The sequence below is a fragment of the Watersipora subatra genome, chromosome 1 (genome assembly GCF_963576615.1).
Source record: "Watersipora subatra chromosome 1, tzWatSuba1.1, whole genome shotgun sequence".
Taxonomy (NCBI): Eukaryota; Metazoa; Bryozoa; class Gymnolaemata; order Cheilostomatida; family Watersiporidae; genus Watersipora; species Watersipora subatra.
Window position 1 is genome coordinate 26,385,172 of NC_088708.1, and position 27,788 is coordinate 26,412,959.

The following is a 27,788-nucleotide window of genomic DNA, read 5'->3' on the forward strand; positions in this document are numbered from 1 at the left end:
GTAGCTAAATCTATAAGAGGCGATTGTTCGAAGCGCTCAACAAGCCTTCGCTAAAAGCTGCGTGCAGAAACTGATACGCGCAATACCATGGCGAGAAGTGTAACGGCAACATCACATACCATTAATGCTCCATTTTTCTTAATATTACTATGTGTTTTACCCAATACGGTGGTATACTCCTTTAATGTGGATTCAGAAATTTATGCTTTAACTGGAGAAGGAGATCGTGTGAATATCAAAGACGGATACCTGCAAATACCCGAAAACATTGATGTGACTATCAACGTAACTGGCAGGAACTTGCGCGAAGGGCAAATTGTAGCTGTCACTAGGGATGTTGGAAAACGAGGCGACGAATGCAAATATGACATTTCTCCTGTAACATATAAACTGCAAAATATTTTTAGATTAGCAGATGATATTTATGTTTCTCAAATTACATTGAATCTTGCTGCATCGAAAGAATATGCTTATCACTACCTTTGTCTTGAATCCACGATCTCTTCTGAAGATATATCCAGTGGCAACGTTACATCTACATACGTTTACCAAGGAGACTTCATACGAATAGCTATAAAATCTCGATTGCTTCCGCTATGGCTACAGATCGTCTTTATTGCTGTCTTATTGGTACTGTCTGGCCTATTTAGTGGTTTAAATCTCGGTCTTATGTCCTTAGATCCTACAGAATTGACAATAGTACAAAACTCTGGTTCTGAGTCCGAAAGGAAGCTTGCTAAATCTATAGCTCCGGTGCGAAAGAGAGGCAATTTTTTGCTTTGCACTCTACTTCTGGGCAATGTGCTTGTCAACAGCACTACAACAATTTTACTTGATGACGTTGGTGGCGGAATTGTGGCTGTGATTGCTTCAACGGTGTGCATTGTGATATTTGGTGAAATCGTACCTCAAGCCATATGCTCAAGACATGGGTTAGCAGTTGGTGCCAAAACAATATGGATCACAAAGATTTTCATGATAGTCACTTTTCCTATTGCATTCCCTCTGAGCAAGCTGTTAGATGTTATTCTTGGTGATGAGCTAGGTCAAGTATATAACAGAAAAAAACTAGCTGAGTTGATCAAACTTGGTGCTGACAAGCAAGATATAAAGCACGAAGAGCTAAATATTATTCAAGGCGCTCTTCAATTGACGCAAAAGTCGGCAGTGGATGTGATGACAGCTATAGATGATGTTTATATGGTGGAATACTCTGCAATACTCGACTTTGAGACAATGACTGACATTCTGCACACGGGCTACACAAGAGTGCCAGTCTTTGAGGAAAACCGACTAAACATCGTAGCTTTGCTGAATGTAAAAGATTTGGCCTTTGTCGATCCTGACGACAAGACTCCTCTGAAAACCGTCTGCAAATTTTACAATCATCAGATAACGTTCGTATTCGAAGACACCAGACTGGACCAGCTATTAGATGAATTCAAAAAAGGTTAGTAATCATAAAGTGGTTATTGAAGGTAAAAAAGCCTCTTCAGTACAGTTTGAGACAAGAAGTAATTGCCTCATATTTTTATGAAAGGTTGGATTGTTTTTGTTGAAAGTTTAGCTCAATTACTTCTCATGTTGAAAATCTGATATTCAATTTTGCTGATCTGAAGTAGGCTATTGAAGCATAAATGCTTGTTTCAATGTGAACATTGTTATGGGGAGCTGTGTCTGGGCGAATGTTTATTTATATTTGATCAAATCATGCTTGTTTTATTTATATCAAACGATTTGTTGTAAATATTTTCATAAAACCATAAAATTCAGTCTATTTTGGCAATGTTTTATTATATATTTGGCTAACTTTTTACAAGGGAAGTCAAATGAGGTGCAAGTGTATGTTAAAAAATGACTAGTTAGCATTTTTGTTGCTTGTTGTGTCAAAAACTATTGAATCGTAAGATTTGAAGGCTGTTTCAAGCCAAATTCATCATTCGTTTGTTGAAAAAATGCTAAACTGCACTCGCCATAGTATTAATATATACATATATATATATAGTATGCTTGTTAAACTAGAAATGACGAGGTTGTTAAGTTGCTCCATGAAAGAAGAAAATTGCATAAGGTTATCATGGTTATCATATGGAATTTTTAAGTGGATTTTACTAGCGATTTCTCAGGTTTGTTAAAGCTATTCTAAGCAGCACCTACATACTATAATAGGTCATCAATCGACAAGTCATTAGCCAAATGCGATTCACCATGGTGGATACTGCTTATAAATACGCATAGTTCATGTAAAGGTAATTTGTTGTTTTTAGTCAGAAAAGGCTATATTTTTTAAGCATGGCGTATCTTAGGTGAAAACCCAGTGATCTACTTTAATGTGTTAGTGTTTGTTTCTCAGAAACAAGCTGTAGTTCCTGATGCATATTTTATACTTTTGAAAAATCCAGAGGTCATATATTGGAAATTACTTCCTATGTCAAGACAAATATAGGCTATGCTTGAATTTTACATCAAATATCAAAAAGTTTGTATGTAGAAATGATAGTAAGGCAAGCTTTGACCGTATTGCCAACCACGGTTGTCAAACGAAGATTTGATAAATTTATAGCGTATCAAAGTGGAGAAAGAAATGAGAAATAGTGGTAGGGCCTATGAGCAGAGAATGCTTGAAGGAATAGAGGAGAGAAACATCTTTCTTTGATATTACCCAAAGTCAAAATAAGGTGTTTGTAGCTTACTCAACTTTTCAAAAATATCTGTTCATCAAAGCACTTGTTAATCACTCGGCAACCAAATGGCAAGTCATAAATGTGAAGCAATACCGAAGCATAGGGCAGCTCACAAGATCGAAACAGCATGTACCTATAATAGGGTACGAAGAATAAAGCAAAAAGATTTTTTCTCAAGCGCTTGCCTGAACCAAGGGACCCTTTTTCCGCATGGACAAAGGACTGGTACTGCACCTTGCTATATATAGGATGTAGAGAGAGTGGTTTGGGATAGGCGTGCAGAGAATCTCCCTCGAGGCTAATCCTCCCTCGTCTGCGGGCTATTATACTTCATACCACTACACGCACTTAGTGTCCCGTTACAAAAATGTTTAGTGTTCTTGATGATATTTGGATCAGTAATCCCGCTATACAAATTCACAGTTGCATGCTTGATCATAAGGGTGCGAGGAAAATCTGTTGGTCCGTAAGCAAATAGAAGCATAACTACTGTTGTTAGGTCATGCTAGATGACGCTGCTATTGCATGTGGGTGAGGAATATACTTTGTTATTTTCCTGGTTTTAAGCACATTACCGTACTTGAGGCCATTTGCTGTACATTATACTGCCGTACTTCTGGTAAACGCATAACAAGATGTGAAAAATACGAGTTTTATTACCTCAAGTAATAAAACTTTTATGAATTTATTTTTATGAGCAAGTATGGTGGTTAGTTGGCTGTATAAATATGAGCAGGCCGTTGACTGAAGGACATTTTGTTCGTACAGTATTGTGTGAATTTGCTTAGGCTCAATTTACCACAGCTCAGTATGAAATAGAACCTCGTTGTAGTTGTTATGCGCTAGCTCTTGTATAAAGGAGCTATGGCTTTAGTCTCTGGATGCCCTTGAGTTAACACCAGGCTTTTAATTGCTGTCGGCATTAGTCAGGATTTGCAAGCAACAATGGAAATACTCACTAAGTTACAATGGCGTTATCTTCGAAGATTTGGTTTATCAATGTGGAGGAGTGACTCAGTGCATCAATGAATGATCAGTCTGAGTACAATCCTTCGTTTTTTTGTGATGTCATTTTATCGTTGTCGGCCATCTTTATAGATAATTTTATCATTAAAAACACGAAGCTTTTGCAATGAATTTTTGAAAACGATGCTTTGTTTGCAATTTTTTATTTAAGTATCAAAACAACACCTAAAAGTACTATTAAATAAAAGAAAAACGATCGTTTTCTACAAATATGGTGGCTTTTTCGTGAACGAGTCCATGTGCAAACGGCTTGATGACGTAAAAAAACGATGGATAGGACTGAGATGAGTCCAGGCACTATGCTAATGGATCTTGGATATTTGATGTTGATAGACGTTGATTATCATATGGAATCATGTGACTCTAGCACACTGATAAACTCTATTAATGGAGGAACCAAAACATCACACACATAATAAACTCTGTTAATATCGGCATCCTGTAGTGACATAGGCTCAGCTTTCTGTCTGTTTGATACCAAAACTGAGCAGTTATGCTGTCTCTATGTTGTTCAATGATGTGATCTTTGCTATTGCATTACACCGCAGCTGTATTTCCTCATGGAACGGGAGTAGATATAGGCTATTTGTTGTTGAGGCCTGGTATCATTGTTTCCCATCTTATTCTCACCTTGTCTCCCTTATCGAATTTCAGTCATCCTAATAAATTTAAAATTTAAAGCTTTTGCCAAATTTTAAACAAAAGTTGACAAGCCATAATTTACTTTCGCTATTATCTACTTTCGTGTATATGAGGGATTAGCAGGTGGCCATCTGTTTACCTCTGGTGTTGGACAGTTACATAATCAAATATGTCTCAGTCAATTGTACTGAAGAATGAAGCCTCCATTAATCCATTTATGAGTATATTATAGATGTGTCAAAGTACTGCTAATAGTATTAGACTAGAGGACACTTTTACTTTAATCCGCTATAAGCCCGATTGTACATTTTCGATTCAGCGCTGTTGGATAGTTGCCAATTAAAAATTCAGTTTGTGATGCTGGATTTTCTGTCCGTGTGTCTGATATTTTTTAAACAAATCTTCAACTCACAGAGCTGGCTAGTGCAAACTCTAATTTTGTCATGCAACTAGCTGTAAGAGGCAGTGTCACTGCGCGAGAGAGCGTGCATTGGCTGGAAGTAATTACTTCAACTCATATTTCCTTTCACTCGTGATTGTTGGTCAGTTGTAGCCATCCAATCAGCGTAGATATATTGATTGAACCACCATCAATATACGTAATATGTATTCTAATTCTAGCATATATCTAGAAGTCAGTGTATGCCAAAAAATGGATTGCTGCCTTTCATTGTGTTAATGAAATCATGCTTAGTGTCTATTGTGTTTATTATGCAAGCGAGTCAGCTTTCCACGCTTTGTATTTCTGTCAATTGTGTTTGGCTTTCATGTTCCCTACACTGTTTGTTAACTAACTGTGTTTTGTGAAAAAGTAGATGACGAATGTGATGTGGTTGCTGTTTATGTACTACAATCAAGCTTTGACCATAAAATTGAGGCTAAATATTAAATAATATTTGGTAGTAGCTCTTGTTTACTATACTTGTTTTTGTTTACGTACATAATTCGTCAGCTAGTATTTGGAACAATGCCAACATACACTGCTTTGCCCTTAAATAGCATGGCACTCTAGTTTCTGGAAGGATGCCAATAAAAAGTCGTGATGAATTTGTTGGTGATTATAGGGCGCTCCCACATGGCTTTTGTGCAGAGGATTGTGGATGATGAAAACGCTGATCCATACTACGACGTTCTTGGTATAGTCACTCTCGAAGACATCATTGAAGAAATCATACAGTGTGAGATTCTCGATGAGACGGACATCATCAGTAAGTGTTAAAACAGAGTTGGTAAACTAGTACGCTAATTATCACGATATGTTCCAAACCATGGTCTTCAAAAGTGGCCAAAATCTTTCATTCGTCATTGATGCATTTGTAAAACGCATCTGATATGGCTGTCTGAATAGGAGTTTTTGCACACATTCTTCTCAGTTTTTACACTAGATAAAAATATAAACCTGTCAAAACATCAACATCACAGATAATCTATCTTTACTCACTCATTTACCAATTCTGCAAGGATTTTCAAAATTTCTGCCATGGAAGATTTTTCTCATGTAGGTCTAAAGTTATCTGACCCTAAGGTTCAGTTTGGGAAGTTTTTTTCTAAGCGTGGCAGTCTTTTTGCCATGGCCAAAAAATTCCTCAATCTATCAATTGTATCAATGTTGTTTTAGTTTGCCAACTATACGTCTGAGAAAAGCGATAATGCAGACATCTTACCGGTAAATAATTTTACTCTCACTTTTCAGAAAAGGTAAAAATAAACTTTTTTTTGGTTACCGGGATATAAAAACAAGCATCCAAAATTGGCCAGACATGCTCTGTCTAGTTAGTGGATACGCTCATTTAAGAATTGTATTTGGTGGCTTGCAGGTAGTTTTTAAATACAAAAGGATTTGTCGGCATCATTCAAAAATGGTATTAAACAAGTATTTGTATTGCTATACCCAAAGTGACCTTGACAGTGAATCATATACTAAAGAACTGAGCTGATATCTCAAGCCTATGCTAGGATGACAAACAGAGCACTACGTAATAAAATAAAACACATCATGTATAGAAGATATTGGTGTTAGCTAACTAGAGGCGTGTTACACGCATGAATGGATTTCACTTCATACCAGATGTTTTAGCCCTTAGTATATCTTACACCAGATAATTGTGCATCACGTCATATGTACTCCAACATACACCTGAGACAAATACTCAATATATTCTAGTCTGAGAGTCTGCCGCGGGGTTGGGTTGAACTGAGTTTTTAATCACGCTGAACTTTTAACCTGCAATAGCTGTGTACAGTTATATCGATAAGGAATGTGAGTATTCTTTGAGCATTCTCTTCAGATTATAATAATAAAAAGTGAGGTCGTTTTCTGGTTTGAACCAGATATGTTTTCTGTTCTCAGGGAGAGAAAATGGTGTGTTGCGGCCTCTGATCAGGAATCAAATAATCCTGTATTGTGTGAGCAGACATCCTGCATTTGCCTGAAAATAAAGCATGACTTACATTAATTTTAATCCTAAATTACGATCCTGGGAATGACTTGGTGATTGTTTTTTGTTATCATCTATCGCAAATAGGTTACGAAATATAATATTTTAAGATTTCTAAGTATACAAAACAATGTAGTTATTTAATATAAGTTTTTTTAAAATTATTTTTGGTATTTTTTCTATCAGTAATGTAACTGTCCCTAAGTTAAGAAATTTGGGTTACACATGAGCCTCTCCGACTGCATAGACATGCGCTTACAAGGGCTAATAACTCCAGTAAGGTATGTCCTGATAGGATGGAGAAGCATTGATTAAATTTATAAGGTAAAAATGGCAAGATACAGGGACAAAGGAAGGCGGGTAACGCTTAGCAAGTATGAACTGTGTTCATAAATAATTGATTGATTTCTAGCTGACAACCAGACAAAGCGGAGGAGGCACAATTTAAGGAAAAAGGATTTCTCTGTCTTCAACCAACCAATTGATGGCTCAAACAGAGTCTGCTTGAGTGGACACCTTATGCTCGCCACCTTCCAGTACCTCCAAACAAGTGAGTTTTACCGCAAGGTGTTACAGCAAGGTGTTACAGTAGATAACAAGAGTTAACCACTAGCTCAGCTGTTTTATCACTGCACAACATTGGCTTAGGGGCATCTGTGCCGGGTCCCACAGTCGATGTCGGGGTTAAACTTATTGGCTGCCATGTAAGATATGATAACATAGAAGGCTAAATAAAGACTATTGATACTAGCTGGTCTTTGTAGCCCGCCCTGCCCTCTTCAGTCTGCATTCCTTAATCATTTATGACTATTGACCTGTTCTGGATGACATAAATCAAAGGCTCTGTTTATCATTTGTCAAACAAAAACACAATTTTGTTCCTAAAAAGGCTTTATTGAGCATGTCCAGTTAGTAGATGTCAGCGATTGGTTTAATGCTGGCTTCTGCTAAAATTTGTCTATGCTGGCGGATTCTACATGTGGTAGCTTGAAAGGTTCCTAAAATCATTAACAAACAATATCTCATTTAAAAATAGATATAATTCTGCTGCACTTCTTCCATAGTAATATACTAAGCTCTTACAGATAGGATCATTGCTTCTATAAACAGTTTTTATTAAAACGATTTCGTTACATTTCCTATTCACCATTTTTCTGGACCAACCCCATGATTAAGACATCAAATGACTGCGCAGTTACGTCTAGACCACTTCTATACCAGCTAGTATAATCATAATTAACAGTAGTGCTGCCGTTATCCGAAGGAACAAGCACTTTTGTGTGGCAGTCGCATTGAAAAGATCCTTGTGATAGCTAAATAGGTTTTTCAGCTAGATCGTTATCGCTCTATATTGTCTGTTCATGGAAGCAAATTAGGCTGATTTAAGCTGCAATGGGATTTAAGCCGTCATCACCTGTGATATCCAAGTTATTCACTCAGCACAGATGATGCCTGTATATAAAAATGTAACGTGTAGTCACAGTGACTAAGGTGTTCAGGTAGTCTCAGCTTCCAAAGTCCTAACTAATCTGGACAGTCCTTTCACTTTATGATAAAGTTTCTAGGTACATATGCCACGCGCTACAATTTGAACATGTTTTACGTCCTTGCATCATTTTACCTCTTCATTATTTAATGTGTTCCTTTTTCTTGATGTAAGCGTACTCATATCGTGCTTTTTCTTGATGTAAGCGTACTCATATCGTGCCTTTTCTTGATGTAAGCGTACTCATATCGTGCCTTTTCTTGATGTAAGCATACTCCATATCGTGCCTTTTCTTGATGTAAGCGTACTCATATCGTGCCTTTTCTTGATGTAAGCGTACTCATATCGTGCCTTTTTCTTGATGTAGGCGTACTCATATCATGCCTTTTCTCCTTCAGAAGCTATACATTTAAACAAGATTGCGGACACTAAACCTTTTTACATATAAAATAATTTTTACTATGATAAGCGAAGCCGTCTGTCTGAAGCCATGCTAAGAGAGTTGAGAAATAAATTGCCTTGCACAGGAACTGAACTCGGACACTCCGGTTTACAAACCGGCGTGCTAACCACTCCACCATTTGAATAGTAATCGGAATAATTATGCACATCCTGATCACTCATGACGATCTCTCACGGTGCACGGGACTGCCAAGCATGCTAGTGCCAATAATGGCGGGAGAAATTTGCTAAAAGAAACTTGCAACATGGTAGCTATTTAAAAAGTATTACACATCTGAGATAAACACAGCAGAACTTTCATAAAGCTTTCATTTTAAAGCAACTTCGCATACACCATCGCTTTGCTGATATTAAGGTGCAGCAGGTAATACGTGATAATGTCAGACTATTTGTGAACAATACTGCCGTTTCATTTTAACTATGAAAAAGACGCGTATCACACGTATAACGACTGACTACACTTGCAATAATGTGTAATATACATGGTCTGTCTGTACTCGGCTGAAACAGTTTGTCACAATTATTCACCTCCAGCGGATTGCGATTGTTTTTAGTGGTTGCACATTCTCGTTTGTTAGTATGACCACATGACTTCTTATTCGCATGAGTTTTAACTGCTGGTAGTGAAGGTCCAAACAGGAATAAACACAGCGACTGTTAACTAGTTATTAACATATGTTAACAGCTCTTCCGCAATGATTACTGGCTCATCAGAGTGCTCACGTAAATAGGTGAATTGCATGGCTAATTGCATTGCATTTTGATCAGAAGATTTGGCTGCAAAAATGACATTTTCCAATTTTATAAATCATGAATCTCAATGTATGAGCCCTTCGTGGAATCGTACAATTCCAGGAACTAACTAAATATATAAACATTTCAATTTTTGAAGGAAGCTATTTCTCTGACCTTCATTCTTCAAAGAATGATTTTTTGTAGGTTTGTTAATCTTGTGTTGTAATATTTACTATGGGTAGTTAGTACTAGCTAGTATTGCATAATGTACTTTCAAGTTAAATTCTGCACACAAGCGGCAGCTCATACCCTAGGACACTTATATTTCCCTAGTATTTAGTTTCGTGAGTAGCATACAGAGTAAAATTTCGCTGCAACTTAATTTCGCAGCTCTGATGAGTGCGAAAATATAGTGATGTGAAAATAAATACAGTGGAACAAACATAATTAGATTCCTCAGGTTCGGTTCACCGGTAGGAAAAAATGTTTCAATTTAGGACTAGTTTTTAATTGTAAACCGCAGGTAGAATTGTGTGGCTGAGATTGATAATGCAATTTGATCGCTTGCTGCCATTTGTTTCTTGGGCTATCAATGAACAAAGCTATTTAATTCCGCGTTTTCGCACCATTCCTTATGATAGTTTAGTTTCGCTCATGAAATTTTCGCGAGGAGATGACTCCGCGAAAACGCGAACGTTAGATGAGGCGAATACATAAGTGTCCTAGGGTATTTAAACTGCCAAATATATATAATCTATACACAAGGAAGGGCTGCCATTGTAAATCTATAGTGATAGGTAAATGGATTCACTTCACAACATTGTGACTATTGGCTTGTCTTCATCTGCAGGTGCTTCTCAAAGGGTTAACAGCTCCTACAAATTATATTTGAAGTGTAGTTGTGCAATTAGTGGAAACACATCTTTAATGAGGCAGAGCACTGCACGCGTGCCAATGGTTTGTCGATATTCTCATTAGTGTGAAGGAAAGAGTTGCAAACTGTTTCGAGCTCTTTCTGTTGATCTGTAGAGTTAAATTTTTCATTCCATTATTTATTATGCAATCTTCTTGTATCCTAGTGGCTGTTTCATTTTATTGCTTTTTTTGCCTTTATTCAAGCACGGGCAGACAACTCCAAAGTACTTGGCAGAAAATTAAAAAATTATAGGCTAGTCAAGATCTCGTTTTTGGACTGGCTCTTTACAGAACACTAGAGGTTGCTGTTGTGAGACAAACAGCAACCTCTGTAGTGTTGTTCTTTCACCTTCTCTGTAGAGAACAATGCATAACTCACCAAGTTTTTGTTAAGCAATGGTACGCCAAAATTGCGCTATTCCAACAAGTGGAAATGAGTTTGTGTCAATCATACTATCATCGCTCCGTGTTTCTTTGTCATCAGTTCTGTGGCAAATTCTTGCTGTACCGATTGGAGAATATAACATTTGTTTTGAACAGGACACACTCCACATCGTTTATTTGACAGTAAAATAGTATGCTTATAGTAAGTTATGCATTGCATTTACGTTCACTTTATTTGAGACGCATCCTTTTAGTTGAGAACGCTATTGCTCATAAAAAAACCTCCGATGTGGATAAGCACCATATCGCACCATATTGCAATCAATCACTAATATCAGATTTCTAGGATTTCACTGACTCTGTATATTCGCTGTTCAAATATCCGCAAAACTCGCAATACTTCTTGTCTAGAGCCTCGGCTAAAGGCATTGAATTGTATCGCATTTGTATACAACAATATATATGATAACCTTGCATATAAAATAGTGTGGAACTACCATAATATAGTTCAAGAGAGATTAGTTAGTTGCGCTCCTTTAGCATGATCATAGAGTCCACAATGTCAGCCATTGCATTGATTATTTGTTCGCAAAATCTGGCGTGCTCTTGCTAATTGTTCTAATACAGTGCGCCCCTGGGTGACCATGACCCTGTTATACGATGTGGAACACACCCTCACCGCGTGGAACACAATGTTTTTTGTCTCTGCCACACAAGATTTTTTCGGTATACAATATCAACAAAAGTTTCTCTCGAACTTAAAATTTTGCTGTTGATGCGCTGAATATGAAAGAATGGTGAAGATGTTAATATGCTATTCGCCAAAATCCTTCTCACAATGGCTGAGATATATACGATGTTCGCTATGTCAGTTCTCGCTATGTCAGTTCTCGCTATGTCAGTTCTCGCTATGTCAGTTCAGCGTTATTCACTATAAGTTATAGTAAACATGAAACGGAAACAGGTAATAAAGATTAGGACAATGAGAAAATTAAAGCTTAGTAAAATACATAATACAACTTAGCTTTAAGTGTGTGTTTAGTAGGCTAAATTCATTTAAGTTAAATTTAAAGTTTAAGTTATACGGCTGTACCAAAGGTAATAAATAACTCCCTAAGGTATGTACTGCACGTAGTACATTGTAATGTTACATTTTGTTGCGGATCATAATCGCTAAATATACTAAAGTTACTGTAGGTAACTATAGTTACCAAGGTTAACATACTATTTAGTTACTAATTTTTAATATGTACAGTGTGTATTTAAAATGTTGATGTTTTTTACCAAGGGGTGTTTGCATTAGATAATTACTATGGTTTCTATACCCCTCAATACGAAATTTTCGCCTTACGATGCCAACGATGGAATGAATTAAAATCATACTGTAGACTCCTTTGTAGACTTGACCAGTCACAAGGTTCTGTTTAACAACCAATCGTTCATCTCATTCCAGAAAATGAGCAAGTGAAATAACCTAACCCTTTAGTTTACAGCATTCGTCATCTGATTTTAACCATCCCTTAAGATATGGGCTAACGCAGTTGAGTGTTTTTGAGAGCATAGCCTCTAACTCCTAAATTTGCCCACATTTAGATGCGCTAGTGGCCAGCCTGTTTGAAACCGCTCGCCAAGGAATTTTTGAGGATTAAGCTGCCACTGGTATCGATCCCTTTATAGTAATTGTATAAGAGTGGCTATCCCTAACACAGCATAAGCAAACACTCGCCGTTGAATCCCCTACGCCATACATTTGTTTGATGTTTAGCAATTCCCTTATTCACTGATCTCTTTAGCTCTAGTAGTATATGGAGTGGATGCGGAGCATCTCTGTAAACGTATATAATATTTTGGCTTATTAGCTATGTAAGGCTTCAGGCTTACGTTCTGGTAGATGAAACACGAATGGGGAAAGTTACTTACAATTTATTACATAAAAACATACCAATTCTCTACCATACAATGTAAATTTGAGAAAATATTTGACTCAACATTCAAAATAATTTCTAACATACATTAGCGTGCGTAATAAACCGGATACTTTGCTGGAAAATGAAAACTATCATTTACAACATTGTTACTCATTGTAAATTTCGTCAATAGCCATAAATTATATATTAAATTACTCCTCATTTTGTCCTGATCTTACAAATATGTGAATCATACTCGTTCTGATCCACTGATTATCTGATTATATCTTTCATGGAAAGAGTTGTGAAAGTTCTAGTTGTTAGTTAGTCCTCGTTCTGATCCACTGATTACACAATTATCTTATATGGAAAGAGTTGTGCGAATTCTAGTTGTTAGTCATACAGCCATTTCCACTGTGACTGTTATGGGTTGGCACGGTACGCATCACATTCATATCTGAATCAAGTAGCATTGCTGTTTGCAATGTTTGTTATAATTTTCTCCGATGATCATAAATCCGTCCTTCCATTTATGACTGTGAATAGGAAAATGTTTTCAAGCCAAATAAAAAAAGAGTGTGGCTCATCCCTCTTCCTACTTACTGTAATTGTTCAGCAATGTGCAACTAAAGAAATATGGGTAGGTAATCGAGAGAAGCATTCAGCTGTCGCGTCAGCAGTAGCGGTTTGGTGGATTAGCAATCATAAACAATGTTCCATTCAAACAGCAAGTACAAAAGTTGGCGTGCTTGTTAATCTACCAAATTATTATTAATCTATTCCATAAATGCTTCGTTTCAAACCAAAATAATCTGGTATGCTTCATAATTTATTTACATCTCAAAATATTTTTATGCATTACTGACAAATGCATGCTTGAGTGATTTAATATGAGCTTTAGTCTATTAAAACCTCATGAATGTCACACACAGATGCTTGTCTGGTTGCTGGTGTCTCTCGTCAAGTAGTGTCGTATGTAAACTAACTGAAGGAAACAGGAACATCTACACTAAAAGAGTACAACAGTAGCATGAGAAGATTATTCTCTATTGTGAGCAAACATAGTCATTATAAACATACCTGTGATCATGCAACAGCATAAACATGCCTGTGATCATGCAACAGTATAAACATGCATGTGATCATGCAACATTATAACCATGCATGTGATCATGCAACAGCATAAACATGCCAGTGATCATGTAACAGTATAAACATGCATGTGATCATGCAACATTATAACCATACATGTGATCATGCAACAGCATAAACATGCCAGTGATCATGTAACAGTATAAACATGCATGTGATCATGCAACGGTATAAACATGCCTGTGATCATGCAACAGTATAAACATGCCTGTGATCATGCAACAGTATAAACATGCATGTGATCAGGCAACAGTATAAACATGCCAGTGATCATGAAACAAGAATATGAATGTTTTTGCGTTTCATCCCAATTTTAGTATATATTGTCCACAGCTGGTGTTGTGAGTTGCCGAACAAATTTTGTATTCAGAGTTTAATAATGATATGGAAGTTGTCTTCTCTGGAAAGACTGCCAGTAAAGCTATATAGGTTATCCTTTCCGTTTAATTACCAATGAGTATTTGTAGCTGTCGAAGCATTCAAGGAAGAACACATCTCATCAAACATCTTGAAGAGACTCTTGAAGCAAGACATCTTTGTGCAGCAAAAGTTCGATGAAAAATCTATAGACTCTCTCCTGTACATCGCCAAGAAGCCCGCCGACTACTTCATCATCATTCTGCAAGGAAAATGTAGTGTTGAAATTGGAAAGGACAACTATCGTTTTGAAGCTGGTCCTTTCTACTGTTTTGGAGCTCAGGCTCTATCAGCTGGAGGTACGTAAAGCTAGTGTAGGCGTTGAACCATCGTTACTTGGCTCATAGGTTCTTGCGCAACGGGGCCATTATGCCTCATGAGTGTTGCATGACTTGCAGACACTAACTGAACCTTGCCTCTGACACACAATTTATCTGTTACAAGGCTCAATTGTACGCCAACAAGATGGGCTGCCATCCGGCGGCTGTCGTGGAGGTCACCAGGCATTGACCACTAGCCGGTCCAGCTATCCCAATGCTTTGGGTCGGGCTCGTGAGAGTCACCCAGACGCATTTGCTGGCCGAGGGTTACGCCGAACTGGTCAGTAGATAGCGATCAGCGACCGTGTGCTGACCTGCACTACCCCTATGTGTACCTCTCTATCTCCTAAACTCCTTCGACACACAGGCTTTACCTAGACATACGCTCACTTTAAATTATATTCAATCAGATTTTACATAATCCATATTGTGGTGTATTTTACCACCATTTTTAAGCTTAATTGCTTAATTGTAGCCTCACTGATTTCTGGTACAATTTTAGCCAAAAATAATATGTCTGTTTGATAATTTTAAAAACGACTGTAACATCTGCCCTAGAAATATGGCTAGACTCTGCTCAGATCTCTAGCTCGGAAGCTGGTCAGTTCAAGATTGTGGTCGATTATTATGTGTATTTTGACTGTGTTTCCAACAAGTTGTTGAAGCAAATAGTCAAGCAACTAGCTTCTTTTGACTTATCTATCATATGTGATTGCTGTCATTTAGTCCTTAGGCTGGTAGTCAAGCTAAAGCAGATGTAATATATAAAATCTTTAGAAATGATAACTTGATAAGATTCAAATTTATGCTTAAAATAGCTATAAGTTTGCTTTTTTAGTCCATTTTGCTATAATATAGTTACAGTTATGCTATAATTATGTTACAGTCACATGCTGCTGTCTTAGCTATATAGCACAAATCTGATAATTTTGGTTGCTTCCCTTTTTGGTGCAGATAAAAATCAGTTTTGCTTCTTTTTTCAAGTAACAAAATTTTTAATTGAGTAGTAATTTATTTCGGTGACTGTAATAGGTTTATAATATAGTTTAAAATGATATGCAGCGGATGATTATGGGCTTGACTTTTTATTAGCGATGTCTATTAGGTTACTGCTAAGAAATTAAGTTCATTAACCATGTACCATCTGTAGGATTCCCCTTGTTAGGTTATCACAAGTAAGGAGAAAATACATATATATGCCAATTGCACAAGGGTTGTCAGTTAGTTAATAAGCGCACATTTTAAATAGAGTTGTCTTTCCCAAATTTGCAAAATGCATAGACTTTGCTGAGCTGTTTGGTTCTAGGAAGGTCTTAAAGAATCTCATCACTAGTACTCGCATATTTCTTTTCGTATTTTATTATGGAAGTGTAGTATTCTGACCTCCATCTGACAAGTACATATAAACTGGGTTTTCATGATTCGAGTGGTTTTGGAGTTGCTCACTGCTGACGAATTCACATACTAGCGGTACACTATATAAATCTTTTCAAGATTTGAGATGTATCCCTCAAAGCAAAAATTATTAAAGTAGACTCGCTTTCAGGTCATGGTCACTTCTCAATTCATAAGTGTCAATTCCAGATCTAAAAATGTAATTATTTCGTAATTCTTGTGTGAGCAACACATCCTTGGCTTGTAAACGTTAATGTAATGGCATAAAGTTGAGCAAAAACGGCAGTGAGTAGCAGTAGAAAGTTTTCGTAGCTAAAATATATAAATATCTTTGCCTTAGTTTACTATCAGGGAACTCTTCAAAACCTAAAAATTATAATTATTTTTACTCTAGGGCTAGCAAACATTTGATGTGTCTGTCGAAGGAGTTTGGCCCAACTATATTGTTCACTATGACAGATTGCCTCACCCGCTATGCTTGGTCATATCTCTTCATGTTACGTCAGCTTTTTTACTCCGATTTGTGTGGAGTGATGCCTTCCAGCCGTGTTACCTCATTAGTCGTTCTGTAGACTTAGAGCCAGTTAGTCATGTCTAAAGAGGTGTCCCCATGCTTTATGTTCCAGAGACGTGGATGTGTCAGTGTTTATCCTGCAGTTTTACTACCACATCTCACCCTGCCATATAGCTAATTAATATTAATCGTGTGAAAATGAATGAATGAGTGACTTGTGTCTTTGATAAAAACCTTCCTTTTTTATAAGCTGTCATGCTACTATATTATTTATATACTTTAATAACTCTTCTATTGATAAGATGTTAAAAGGCTAAAAAATCATTAATTTCTAAACATAAACCTTCGGTATGCTGACCAATTGCCTATTACATAGTTTTATTTTTTGCACAATTGTGTTAAAATATAAATGTGTTAAGAAATCAGAATAATATTATTAGGAATCGTCTACTCATGTCAATGTACATGCATTTCGCTTCATTTGGAAAATGAGTTCGCCCGCATTATGGGTCAATGTTTATCATACAGCATAGAATTAAATACAAAAAGCTGTTTTTTTCTCAAGTATAAAAGTTGGTGGATTGAGTGGGCTGACTACAAAACTTAACTTTACCATCACCCAGTTATTTACAGTTGATTAGCTGATATACCTCTGTTAAATTTCAAATGTGTATGCACTATGCAGTGTATTCAAACTTGTCTTATCAACATCAAATATAAAACAAAAAAATTAAATGTTCAAATTCGTCATTTAAGTTTGTTGTTGTGACAAGTTGTCTTCCCTATATTCAAACAACTCCTTGCTAATCTATCGGTTACTTGTTTCTGCCCTGAATTGTTTTTCTATTTCAATGATTTCAGTAGGGTTCAATCACCGGTGCTAACATTAATGTTGTATTTTTACAGATTCTCGTTTTAATGTTTTAAAATGATGCTATTGTTTAAAATAAATTCATTCCTCAACTTTGTAAAGAATTATTTTTAAAACTTTAGTTATTTAAATTCAAACCCATTCTATTGAGTAGTTTGTTTTTGGACACTTTGCTCAAGAAATCACAGCAATACGCTAATGTAATAAGCATCGGTCAGTATGTTTACAAATAAACCAAGGCTGTCATGCGTAAAAATAAATGCAGGAAAGCTATGCTTACTGATGTGAAGGATGTGTTATCATGATTATGAAGGCAAGCTGATGTTATTTAAATAAAGTTTATTTTCGATGCTCAATGCTTCCGCTAGATGCGAGCAGTGCTAGCCAAGATTAAGCGTTTATATGTTATTCTACTGATATCATATTTATTCATTTAACGATGAAAAAAAAAGTTAGTTTACAACGACTAAATTAAAAAGTAATGATTTTATATACTTCTACAAGCATCCAAAGGGTTCCTTCAGTTTCTTGTGCTCTTTACACTTGTAGCCAACAAGGATGCTTTTTCATCAAATTCGGCATCAAATCTACAGGACCTCGTTTACAGCAAAGGGCACATGTACATCCCAGACTTCACCGTCAAGGCCTTGACTGACCTCGAGTTTGTCAAAGTTAGGAGACACCAGTACATCGCAGCTCAGAGAGCCACACTAATGGAGCGACAACCGAAGACACCACGAGACACGGCTGATCCAGGGCCAACCGAAGAAGACCCTTTCATTGCAGAATGGAAAAAAGCTAATCAATTGACGCAGCATCATGCTGAATCAGGTAGCGCTTTTATTCCCGCCTACCTGCGGCAGCATCAGCGCAATTATTCATCGGGTAATATTGATGAGTTGAAAAGAAATGACATGACATTGATTCCCCTCAAACTTAATTCTGGCAGAGAGTCAAATGGGCCCACCAGGACTGTCATATATCCAGATAAGCGCAATTCATCTGGTCACTTTACAGTACCAGAGCAGGTTTCGCTGGTGGATGATATGCATGATGACAATGCATTATGACCTCGGAGAGGCTCGCAACTAACGCATACATTAACCGCTGTTTTTTTCAGACAGACCAAAGATGTTATATTTTACTTAATGTAGTTTAATTTACTTGCGTTAAACAAGGCTGTTGTTATTCATTTGTGCTCGCTCTCTATTTACACAGTAGATAGCATTTCACAAGCTCAATTGTAGTAATCAAATCTATGTCTATGCTTTTAATGCCACATTTTTTTCGTTCAATAGGGTCCATCTGTGAAGAGGTGAGACTGATTCAAACACCGTAAGACACTTTTCAACCAATGCTGGTCTATTATTATATCAATAATTGGCAAAACTATTATTATAGATGTTGTGCTAACATAATCTGAACAAGGGTGATTGGTTGAGAAAGTGTCGGTGTAGCATGGGTATATCTGTTGTGCTTGCAACCTCGCATGTTCTTTCTTATATCTGACTCGCAAGTTCTGAAACATCTGTCACAATTTAACAGATTCTCATTCCTGCTAGGTAGCCATCTTTCAGGCTTACTCGCATTCTACCAGCAGATTTAATACTTCCATAAATTGTTCAAGTTTTACTAGGATGCAGGTCATAGAGTAGGTAATTCCATTTTGAGAGAGTCTTGAGTAGTTCATGTTACTGCAAATAATATTTGTCATAATGCTTTGGTTGTTGTTAAAATCCCTTGCGTTATTGTATTATAATTTTGGCAATATTAAATGCATGGACATTAGGAACAAGCTGATTTATAGAAGTGCTGAAGTTAGAGCTATTTAGTGACATTCTTGCAAAACCTTTCTTCTTCGTGTTACCAGGCATGGTGTGAGCTGATTTATGTAACAGTTTAACTGATCTAATTCGCATGTAACCACAGGTGTAAAAGTTAACTGTCAACTATAAGGTAAATAATATAATTTTTATAAGTTCATTCCGTGTACTGCCATCAGCTAGCTATTACGTGATGCATAAGTTGTTATAGTTTTATTTGTCATACTTTATCTAAAACATAAATACATGCAAAACTATTTTGACCATTTGATAAAATAAAGATGGTGATTTAAATCTGGGATTGAAACAATAGCTCTACAACTGTTTCAATATTCACCTAACCAACCTAGCGACAAAGCTTTCAATAAGATCCTCATCTTGAAGGCCAACAAATTTGTCGACAACTTTACCGTCACGAAATGCAAACACTGCAGGTACTCCTTGAACCTGCAACAGTAATGCTCTTTGTCAACATGTTGGAAAACAATTATCTTGCCTTCAAAATACAAACGAACAAACACTGACAAACTAAAATAGTATCATAGGCTTTCCTAAACCATTCTATCATTGGAGACTTATTTTATCATGAAAAGACCACAAACTTACTTTATATTTAATCGCTAAATCTTCCATCTTGTCTACATCGACTTTGACGAGGCAGACAGGCTTCGATTCTTCACTCAATATCTTCTCCAATCGCGGTGCTAGTAACTTGCATGGATTGCACCACCTGTAGAACATGCTTACTAATAATACATGTACATGCAATATAATGTTTACCAAAGTGGGTCTTATTACACACACAGACTGTCATTTGTTTGCTTTCTATAACAATAGTAGCAAGCAGTAGATTTTAGTAATTAATAGCACTATAAAGCCACAAAAAATCAAGTGTTATTTCAATGAATATTCAAGTGATTTAAGGGCTCGATTGGCATGTTAGTCACGCTGATGAAGGTAGACGATGTTGTTAGCTTGAAACATGTAGCTTTAGATGTTCAAATGTATAGAGTTCTGCTTTTTGCGTGGTAACAATGGAGCAAAGTTTTTTCTTCTTCTAAATTTCAGACATTTGATTGCTACCTTAGAGCGTCATGATAGATATTTTGCTGCCTTGCCAAGATTTCAAAGTACTTTGTTAACGGTTTAATGACAGCATTCTAGTTGTGTAGACAACTGTAACTGTGGATCTATGGTGAGTCGATGACATACCAATGACATTGACCATCTGTGGTTACTATCACACGATAAAGTTACCAATCATATGTAATCACTGATGACATTGTAGCGTGTATCGAACTGGAGTCAATTGAGACACTCACTACCACATAGAGTCAAACTTGAGTCAATTGAGACACTCACTACTACATAGGGTCAAACTCGAGTCAAATGACACACTCACTACCGCGTAGGGTCAAACTATTGGGTCAAACTTCGGCTTACAATCACCTTGACACGCCAATTTTTAAAATGTAGGTCACAAAATGTGCAGAAATAATTGACTCATCTGATATCTCACTTTTGTAAATCGGAACGTCTGGGCAGTTTCATTCACAATAGTTGGTTCTCTGGTGTTCCGATATTAAGCAATCCTTCATTTCTATATGTTTAAAATCATGGGTCACAAGAAGGTTAGCCTGGGTGGTATTAGTGGTGAAAAAGGAAGCGAGCAATGATTTTACCAAGGAACTAAAGCAGGAAATATAGAACACATTTTTGATCAGTTCTTTAAAAATGATTATAAAGCCATCTAGTGGCTGTCATAAGGAAGAAATTTCAAATGTGAAGATGAAGGCGTGAGACGAGAGGATGCAGGAAGGTTTGCCACGATAAATAAAGGTGAAGAATACAAATAATATATGTTTAAGTTTTAATTTAAAGGTTGACTTACGACAAAATTCACATTACAGTTATTTGGTATCATAAGATTCACCATGTCTTACTCTGTTGTGTTGTAGGTGCAAAATATATGGAAATGTTATTACAAGCTCTTAAAGCTCAAAAACGAACAGTTAATCGCAGCCACACGAGACCGCCCTAGTTTGGATTCGCTTTCCAAAACGGCTCAAATGGGACGTAGCTGTTACAGGATGGTTTTTGTTTACACTTTCATGCAACCTCATTCGTCGAAATATTTTCACAAATATACTTCACGCATTCAATAAAACCATGTCTATTGTTTTTACGCGTCTGTTTTATCGTCATTGTAATGCTGTCACTTTTAGCACTGATATCTTACAACTTACCGTAAAAAATCGTTAAACCTTTTAACCTTACCTCGAAGGAGTATATATCATTGTCTGATAATCATGACGAGCCTGTTGGTTACCTGTGATAATCGAAAAGAGCTGCAAAAATTATTTGCGAAGTATTGGGTCATGTGATCAGATTACGACTTGACGATTGAATAATGCCGAAAGAAAACTGTAAAGTAGCAAGCATCTATATTTGATACGAGGTCTTCGGTAAAACCCGAAGTGTTTGTCATAAACTAGTGCTACGATGAGTTTTACATTAAGCTTTTTATTGGCCTTTCAATTCACGTGAGAACATACGTGACAAGACGATAACCAAACTGGAATGACTACGTCAGATAAATAAACAGATTCCAATCTACGGCGGCTTTCCGTTTTTGAGCTTTTAAGATCTGGTAATCACATTTCCACGTATTTGACACCTACAACACAATAGAGTAAGACATGGTGAATCTTTTGATACCAAATAACTGTAATGTGAATTTTGTTGCAAGTCAACCTTTAAAGTTTATGTACTCCAGTACTCCCCAAATAGTGGAGTTCCCGTCTCCAAGTTTCACGAGGCTCCGGCAAAGGGGTGCCCGTTTGATCTGTGGGAACATGCTTCCTTATTTTTCAATTTTGAGTTTTTCACTGTCCTAGAATAAAGTGCAACTGAACTTTCACTACATAAGGGGCAGGCAATGGTACTCTCATTGTCAGAGTGCGCATTGGTAGCATTCACTCTGTGGTGCACACGGTTCGTTTGCACTGTTTGTCTGCAATCTTTTCTGTCACAGCCAATAAAGTTATTCTTGGTTCTAACTTGGTCCAGATTTATTTCTTATCAGTGCTGATAAGGATAGTGCATAAATAATAAATTCATAGACAAATGATACTACTTACAGTCACAGAGCAGGGTGGCATGAAATGCTTTTTGTCCTAGGAGAGGGGTTTGCATGACAGAATACACGTATAATTTAAACATTGATGGACTTGAGGTTAGACTAGCCCTGTATTCCTAAAACTACACTGTCTACTGTACATCCATTTGCCTGTCTTACACGTAAAGATGAAGTGATAAAGTATTTTTATTGACTATTATTTTATTAGTTTAGTTTCAAATATCACATATAAATATATGTATACATACATCATAATTTTAATTACAAGAGGTTTTTACATTCAGTTTTTTACTTAATATTACATTACGCATTTATTTTAATACTATACTACTAGATATAATAATTAGAAGAGTTTATTGTTAAAATAGTTTTAGAGCTTTGGAATGAATTAAACTAATTACGTGTATGTTTACAGTGTGATTGCGTACAATAATGTACAGTCAAACCTTGACATGTGAAATTAATATCATTTGGATATTGACTTGATAGATGTATGTCGAAGCAAATACTCTTACAGGAATATATTGTATTTATTAACTCATTTCAGAGCTCAAAGAACTGATAGATACATCGGGTTACTATCCATAGCATCATAACAAATACATCATATAAAATTATGAAGAAGCTAAATTTAAAACTCTAAATTTTATGTAAAAACTAAATTAATAAAATAAGAGTCAGTAAAAATAACTTATTATTGTTACTCTACCTTAGAGACAAATTAACGGGTTTGGAAATGCTTAGCTTTGATAACATAACATAAATATGTGGCGTAACCTACACTAGTTGTAATTCAAAATAGTTTATATATTTTCTTTTTGTTTTATTCTTAGCTTTTAACAGCAATTATACCTCCACAAACAAAATTATAGGATTGAAAAAAATGTTGGACATGATATTTGGAAAACATTTGTATGTAGAGCTTATCATAAGTCGAGATCAGTCATATCTTGACCCAAGATAACCTTGATATCACGATTAACACTTGATATATATCTGTAACGATTATCATTATCCCTATATGACCGTGGCAAGTGGTCATTTCGTTGTTTACCAAGTGCCACGGTCATTTTGAACACTAGTCCTACATATGAGGAAAGAAATAAAAAACTGACAGCAGAAACTAGGAATTAATCGGCTGCTACACAGATACACGTGAAACTTTGGGATTATCACAGAGCTGTGCTCTTTACCTATCATGAGCGGACAACTCTCCTGATTCATATTTACAATATCTGAACTAAAAGGAGTGCACAATTTTACAAATCATACAATGAAATGCAGAGGTCAAAGGATCACACTAATACAACCTGTTGAAGGTAGTAGCTGGCAAGAATAGAATCACTTGAAAGCAAATACTTTAGTAATTAAGTTTCTCATTATCCTTTTGAGGTAAAAAACAATTTTTGAGTTATTTCAAAATGCAAGCATACTATACACAGAAGTCTTTGTAATGGCAATGAAATTCACAAATAGATCTCTAGTCTCCTTACAATTTCAATAGCTGAGAAAGCTGCATGCTGCTCACATCAGGTGTATGAATGATACAACGGCCATACGGGAGAAAACTACTGGTTTTGAAAATAGCTTTTCATGCAGGCAAGTTCACCAATTTGGCTGTCAACCACTTTATCTGCATGTCTGCTGAGTTCTCACATTCTCTAAGAATGCTCAGCACAACTTTTCGTGCTGTACAAATTTATGGTACCCTGCATAATCTGTCAGATATCGGTTGTTGAAGTAAATATTTCAGTTCAAGGTTTAGCTTCCTTGAGATAATTGCTAGTATTTACTACTTTCACTTACTAAAAAGAATTCCAAAAAAATTGTCATAGCAAACTACTTAACAAAAATATTCTAAACTTCCCTGCTCCAGCTAATCATTCTCCCAATCACAAAAACAGCGCAAACATCGTGCGATAAAAATAGTCAAAATTTAAGGCAACATAATTCCAAAACATTACAAAGTAGATACATAGATACGAGTATGAACATTTGGCACATATACTTACGTAGCATGGAAATCCACAACAACTGGCACTGAACTTCTTATGACCTTATCCTCAAAATCATTCTCATCTTGCGCATTAATAACTGTAAAAGGGCTATCAGCTGCTAGACGAGCAGGGCTGGTGTGTAGCAGACGCTGACTTGAAACCGTCCTAATAACTGGATGAGCCATCTCATTCCGAGGAATCCTTGTGGCAGCCAGCCTGATACCAAGAGAGAGCAAGCTTGCTCCCCTTTTTGCTGTCTGTCAATTATGAGATGGGGTAGTGAATTATTGCAAATGTATGTGAAACCATTTTGCTGGCTGCTATGACGTACATGTCTTATGTACACTGTTTGCCAAGAAAAAGTGAGTGAGTTGCCAAGTTTGAAAACACAACCTAACAAAAATTAAAGAGGACGTAAGACTCTTGAAATTTATATGAGTGAGGAATGGCGGAACTTTAAATTGTAGCCATTCAGAGTGCGGCAAAGCTGAGAGAGATTTTAGAACAAGCATAAAGAGAAAGCTGCATGTATGAGTACCGTGTCCCCCAACCAATAATCTGCTATTTTATATCAGCTGGATTCTGAGCCAACAATTTGCAATGCAAGTGATCAATTTTGCTGTTAATATGAGCCATCTTTTTTACATTATTATAATTGAGTTCTTTTTACTGCTAATACGAGTAATATTTTTCATAAGAATTATTTTTGCCTTCATCCTTATTGGTTTCGAACACATGCGACTCAGAAAAATGATTTTCGTTCAAACCAGAGGCTGAGGAGCCAAAGGTCAATGTTTTCGTGTTGCCGGGCAACAGAGGCAATAAATAAAAAAAGCTGTTACAAGGATTATTAACAGCTCAACTGGTTACCAAGAAGTTTATCAACTGAGAAGATTTAATTCAGTTTCATAACGTATTATAATACTTCAGTAGCATAATTGCTCTATTTCCTTGTAAAGCAATAGCGTGCCAGTGTATCAAGTTGAAATACATCTGTTCAATGCTGGGTTGAATGAGTTACGTAGCAGGTTATGCATACAGACCAGTTCATAGCATTCTCCAATATGTAGCTTTTACAACTGACTCAGTACTCACCATACTTAGCACCAGTGTTGAAATTATGCAGACCTGGTCCTCTGTTGAATGCTATTCTCAGCTATCAAACTGCAAAAAAAAAATTTGAAAATTGCAAAATTTGAATTATTTTTAAACTAACAATAAAAGAAATAAAAAATCAAGATGGTGATGACTAATGAATAACTAAGTGCAGGTAACATGCCAATTTTATAAAAAAAATTATATAAAATTTGAGCAAATACTGCACTTTACAACCAAAGTAACATCCACCATTTTATGTTTAAAGCCTATCAAAAGTGAACATGAACAAAAGATTGTCTGAACTAAAAATTAACCAAGAAATGTATAAAAAATACAAAAATTTGATTGTGCTGATTTGTGCACGATTGGGAATAGCTATCAAGTCTGGTAGGCACTTTCAATGCAAGTAATGCATAAAAATGTCATTATGATATGGTCGCCAGTACTGCCAGTGCCTTGCACAAATGAATATTATGAATTGATATTATTGACTTAGAATTAAAAAAACATTTTTCGAAAAAAGTCAATCATAGATAACAAAAAAACCTTTTTGAAACTAACGTACATGTATGTATAGAGCATTATATTCGAGTTGGTCAAGTAGATAGTTGATAGCATAACTATAATGACATGACCGCGCATTTGTTATTGATTTGAGTTACTGCTCATGTAAGGCATGCCAAACAATTGTAAACTTATTTTCTGTAGAAATAACTTTTTATTAACCCCATTTTCACTGAGTTGACTGCCACTCCCACATGTAATATGAATATTACAAAAAACCTAAGCAGAATCTCTATTTTAGCTGCCCTAGAAATACAAAAAAATTTTCTAATTTCCATATACACTAATACAGAATACTGTGCCGTTGAAAACAGCATACATATGATCAACAAATTAACCCAATTCACTTCCAAATGTACAAATTATAAATAGGTTCAACTTTTAACTTCCACTATGAAAGAGCTTTACAGACAATTACCAAGTATGTCTTAGTTATCCGAATGAATTGCGCAAATAACTCTCTAATCTGTTGCAGAAAAATTTAAATAGGTTCACATATAAAAATTAGGCAAATTACAAAACAAATGTTGATGCCGCAGTATGAAATGTACTAGCAAAATGCTTTCACATTTCAGATAAGATGCCATAAATAGCTCCTTATAGTTCATGAAACAAATTAAGTTCTATCCCAGGTGAAATGTTTGAGGTATATCAAAAGTTTTTGACTAATTGCGACCCAAAAGCGAGTATATGAAGTTGAAATTAGTTGAGATGTATTATTTGCAACTACTATTCATCTCAGACTGACCATTTCATTTCGAGCTTCAAACTCTTGTAACTGTGAATGGAGCAAAAATTGTTTGTTGAGAATATATTAGCAGATCTTTATAAGTCATTTGCAGTTGCTTCATAGTGACGAGCTTTAGGTGTGTATCTGCCAGCAATAAATTGGTACTGCGGGAAGTTTTATTTGAACATGTGCGAAACTAGCATTCGAAGGGTTAAAAGAAGACCAATGTATGTCAAAACGCCGAATTGACGATGCTTCAAGCATTTATAATAGAGTTGCCCCGATTTTGATATCGGAATCGGTATCGATATGGGTATTAAGTATCTGAATCAGTCAATCTTTTCTTAAAAAATCGGAAACTTCAAATACTTTTTACAGATCAACTATTTAGCAGAAATCCGTATTTCAGCCTGCTACACTGATGAAAAAATCATCAACTGCAAGTTCTTTATTTTTACCTAATAAATTTTAGGGCTGTCACACAATCTATTGCATGGCTATAGTCTGATAAACATCCACACAGCTGATGAATCTTTTGGCTTTAGTTAGGACTGGAGTTGCCCCGATTTGATATCGGAATCGGTATCGGTGCCGATATGGGTGCTAAGTATCTGAATCGGTATCGGCCGATCTTTTCTTAAAAAATCGGAAACTTCAGATACTGTTTACATATCAACTATTTAGCAGAAACCTGTATTTTAGCCTGCTACTTTAATAAAAAATCATCAGCTGCAAGTTCCTTGCTTTTACCTAATGAATTCCGGGCCTGTCACACAATCTATTTCATGTCTACAGCCTAATAAACATCCAGACAGCTGAGCGATATTTTGGCTTTAGTCAGGACGTAATCACAAAGTGCAGTATTTCCCAAATACAGCGATATGATTTATTGCAGCCAATCACAATAGAACCATAATGAGAAACAAGAATGCGGTTTAATGTTTCTATTTACTAGCATTGCGAAAGTAATTTGAGCAGTCGATGCATAAAGTTATCTATCTCTCTCTTGATCCTGATGATATGACGTATCGTTTGTATCGCATAAAATAACCTCAGTGGCTTATCGGTGTTTAGCCTGTCCTCCATCAT

General features: G+C 36.2%; 3 protein-coding genes across 6 annotated transcripts in view; 1 reads left to right on the forward strand and 2 right to left on the reverse strand.

The window, feature by feature from the left end:
- Nucleotides 1-27,788, reverse strand: part of LOC137406529 (syntaxin-7-like) — a 383,065-nt gene that overhangs the window by 25,007 nt on the left and 330,270 nt on the right. The window lies entirely within an intron of this gene.
- Nucleotides 73-19,472, forward strand: LOC137410574 (metal transporter CNNM2-like). 2 transcript variants are annotated; one of them, XM_068096012.1, is made up of 6 exons: nucleotides 73-1,450; nucleotides 5,417-5,560; nucleotides 7,203-7,340; nucleotides 14,299-14,547; nucleotides 17,898-18,179; nucleotides 18,647-19,472. In XM_068096012.1, the coding sequence occupies exons 1-6, from the start codon at nucleotides 88-90 to the stop codon at nucleotides 18,685-18,687; spliced, it is 2,217 nt and encodes a 738-aa protein (XP_067952113.1). In that variant the 5' UTR covers nucleotides 73-87; the 3' UTR covers nucleotides 18,688-19,472. The 2 variants fall into 2 exon arrangements, with proteins under 2 accessions (XP_067952113.1, XP_067952114.1); XM_068096013.1 differs by having other exon boundaries at nucleotides 17,898-19,472.
- Nucleotides 19,306-25,477, reverse strand: LOC137396960 (thioredoxin, mitochondrial-like). The gene is made up of 4 exons (XM_068083278.1): nucleotides 25,403-25,477; nucleotides 24,323-24,564; nucleotides 19,778-19,901; nucleotides 19,306-19,618 (listed from the first exon to the last, which is right to left on the reverse strand). Exons 1-4 carry the CDS (start codon nucleotides 25,403-25,405, stop codon nucleotides 19,505-19,507), a joined length of 483 nt encoding a protein of 160 aa, XP_067939379.1. The 5' UTR covers nucleotides 25,406-25,477; the 3' UTR covers nucleotides 19,306-19,504.

Coding starts and splice junctions, on each gene's coding strand:
- LOC137410574 (XM_068096013.1), top strand. CDS start 88: ATGGCGAGAAGTGTAACGGCAACATCACATACCATTAATGCTCCATTT. Junction 1,451..5,416: donor ATTAGATGAATTCAAAAAAG/GTTAGTAATCAT, acceptor TGGTGATTATAG/GGCGCTCCCACATGGCTTTT. Junction 5,561..7,202: donor CGATGAGACGGACATCATCA/GTAAGTGTTAAA, acceptor ATTGATTTCTAG/CTGACAACCAGACAAAGCGG.
- LOC137396960 (XM_068083278.1), bottom strand. Junction 19,902..24,322: donor GTTGTGGATTTCCATGCTAC/GTAAGTATATGT, acceptor CATGTTCTACAG/GTGGTGCAATCCATGCAAGT. Junction 19,619..19,777: donor ATTTAGCGATTAAATATAAA/GTAAGTTTGTGG, acceptor TTACTGTTGCAG/GTTCAAGGAGTACCTGCAGT.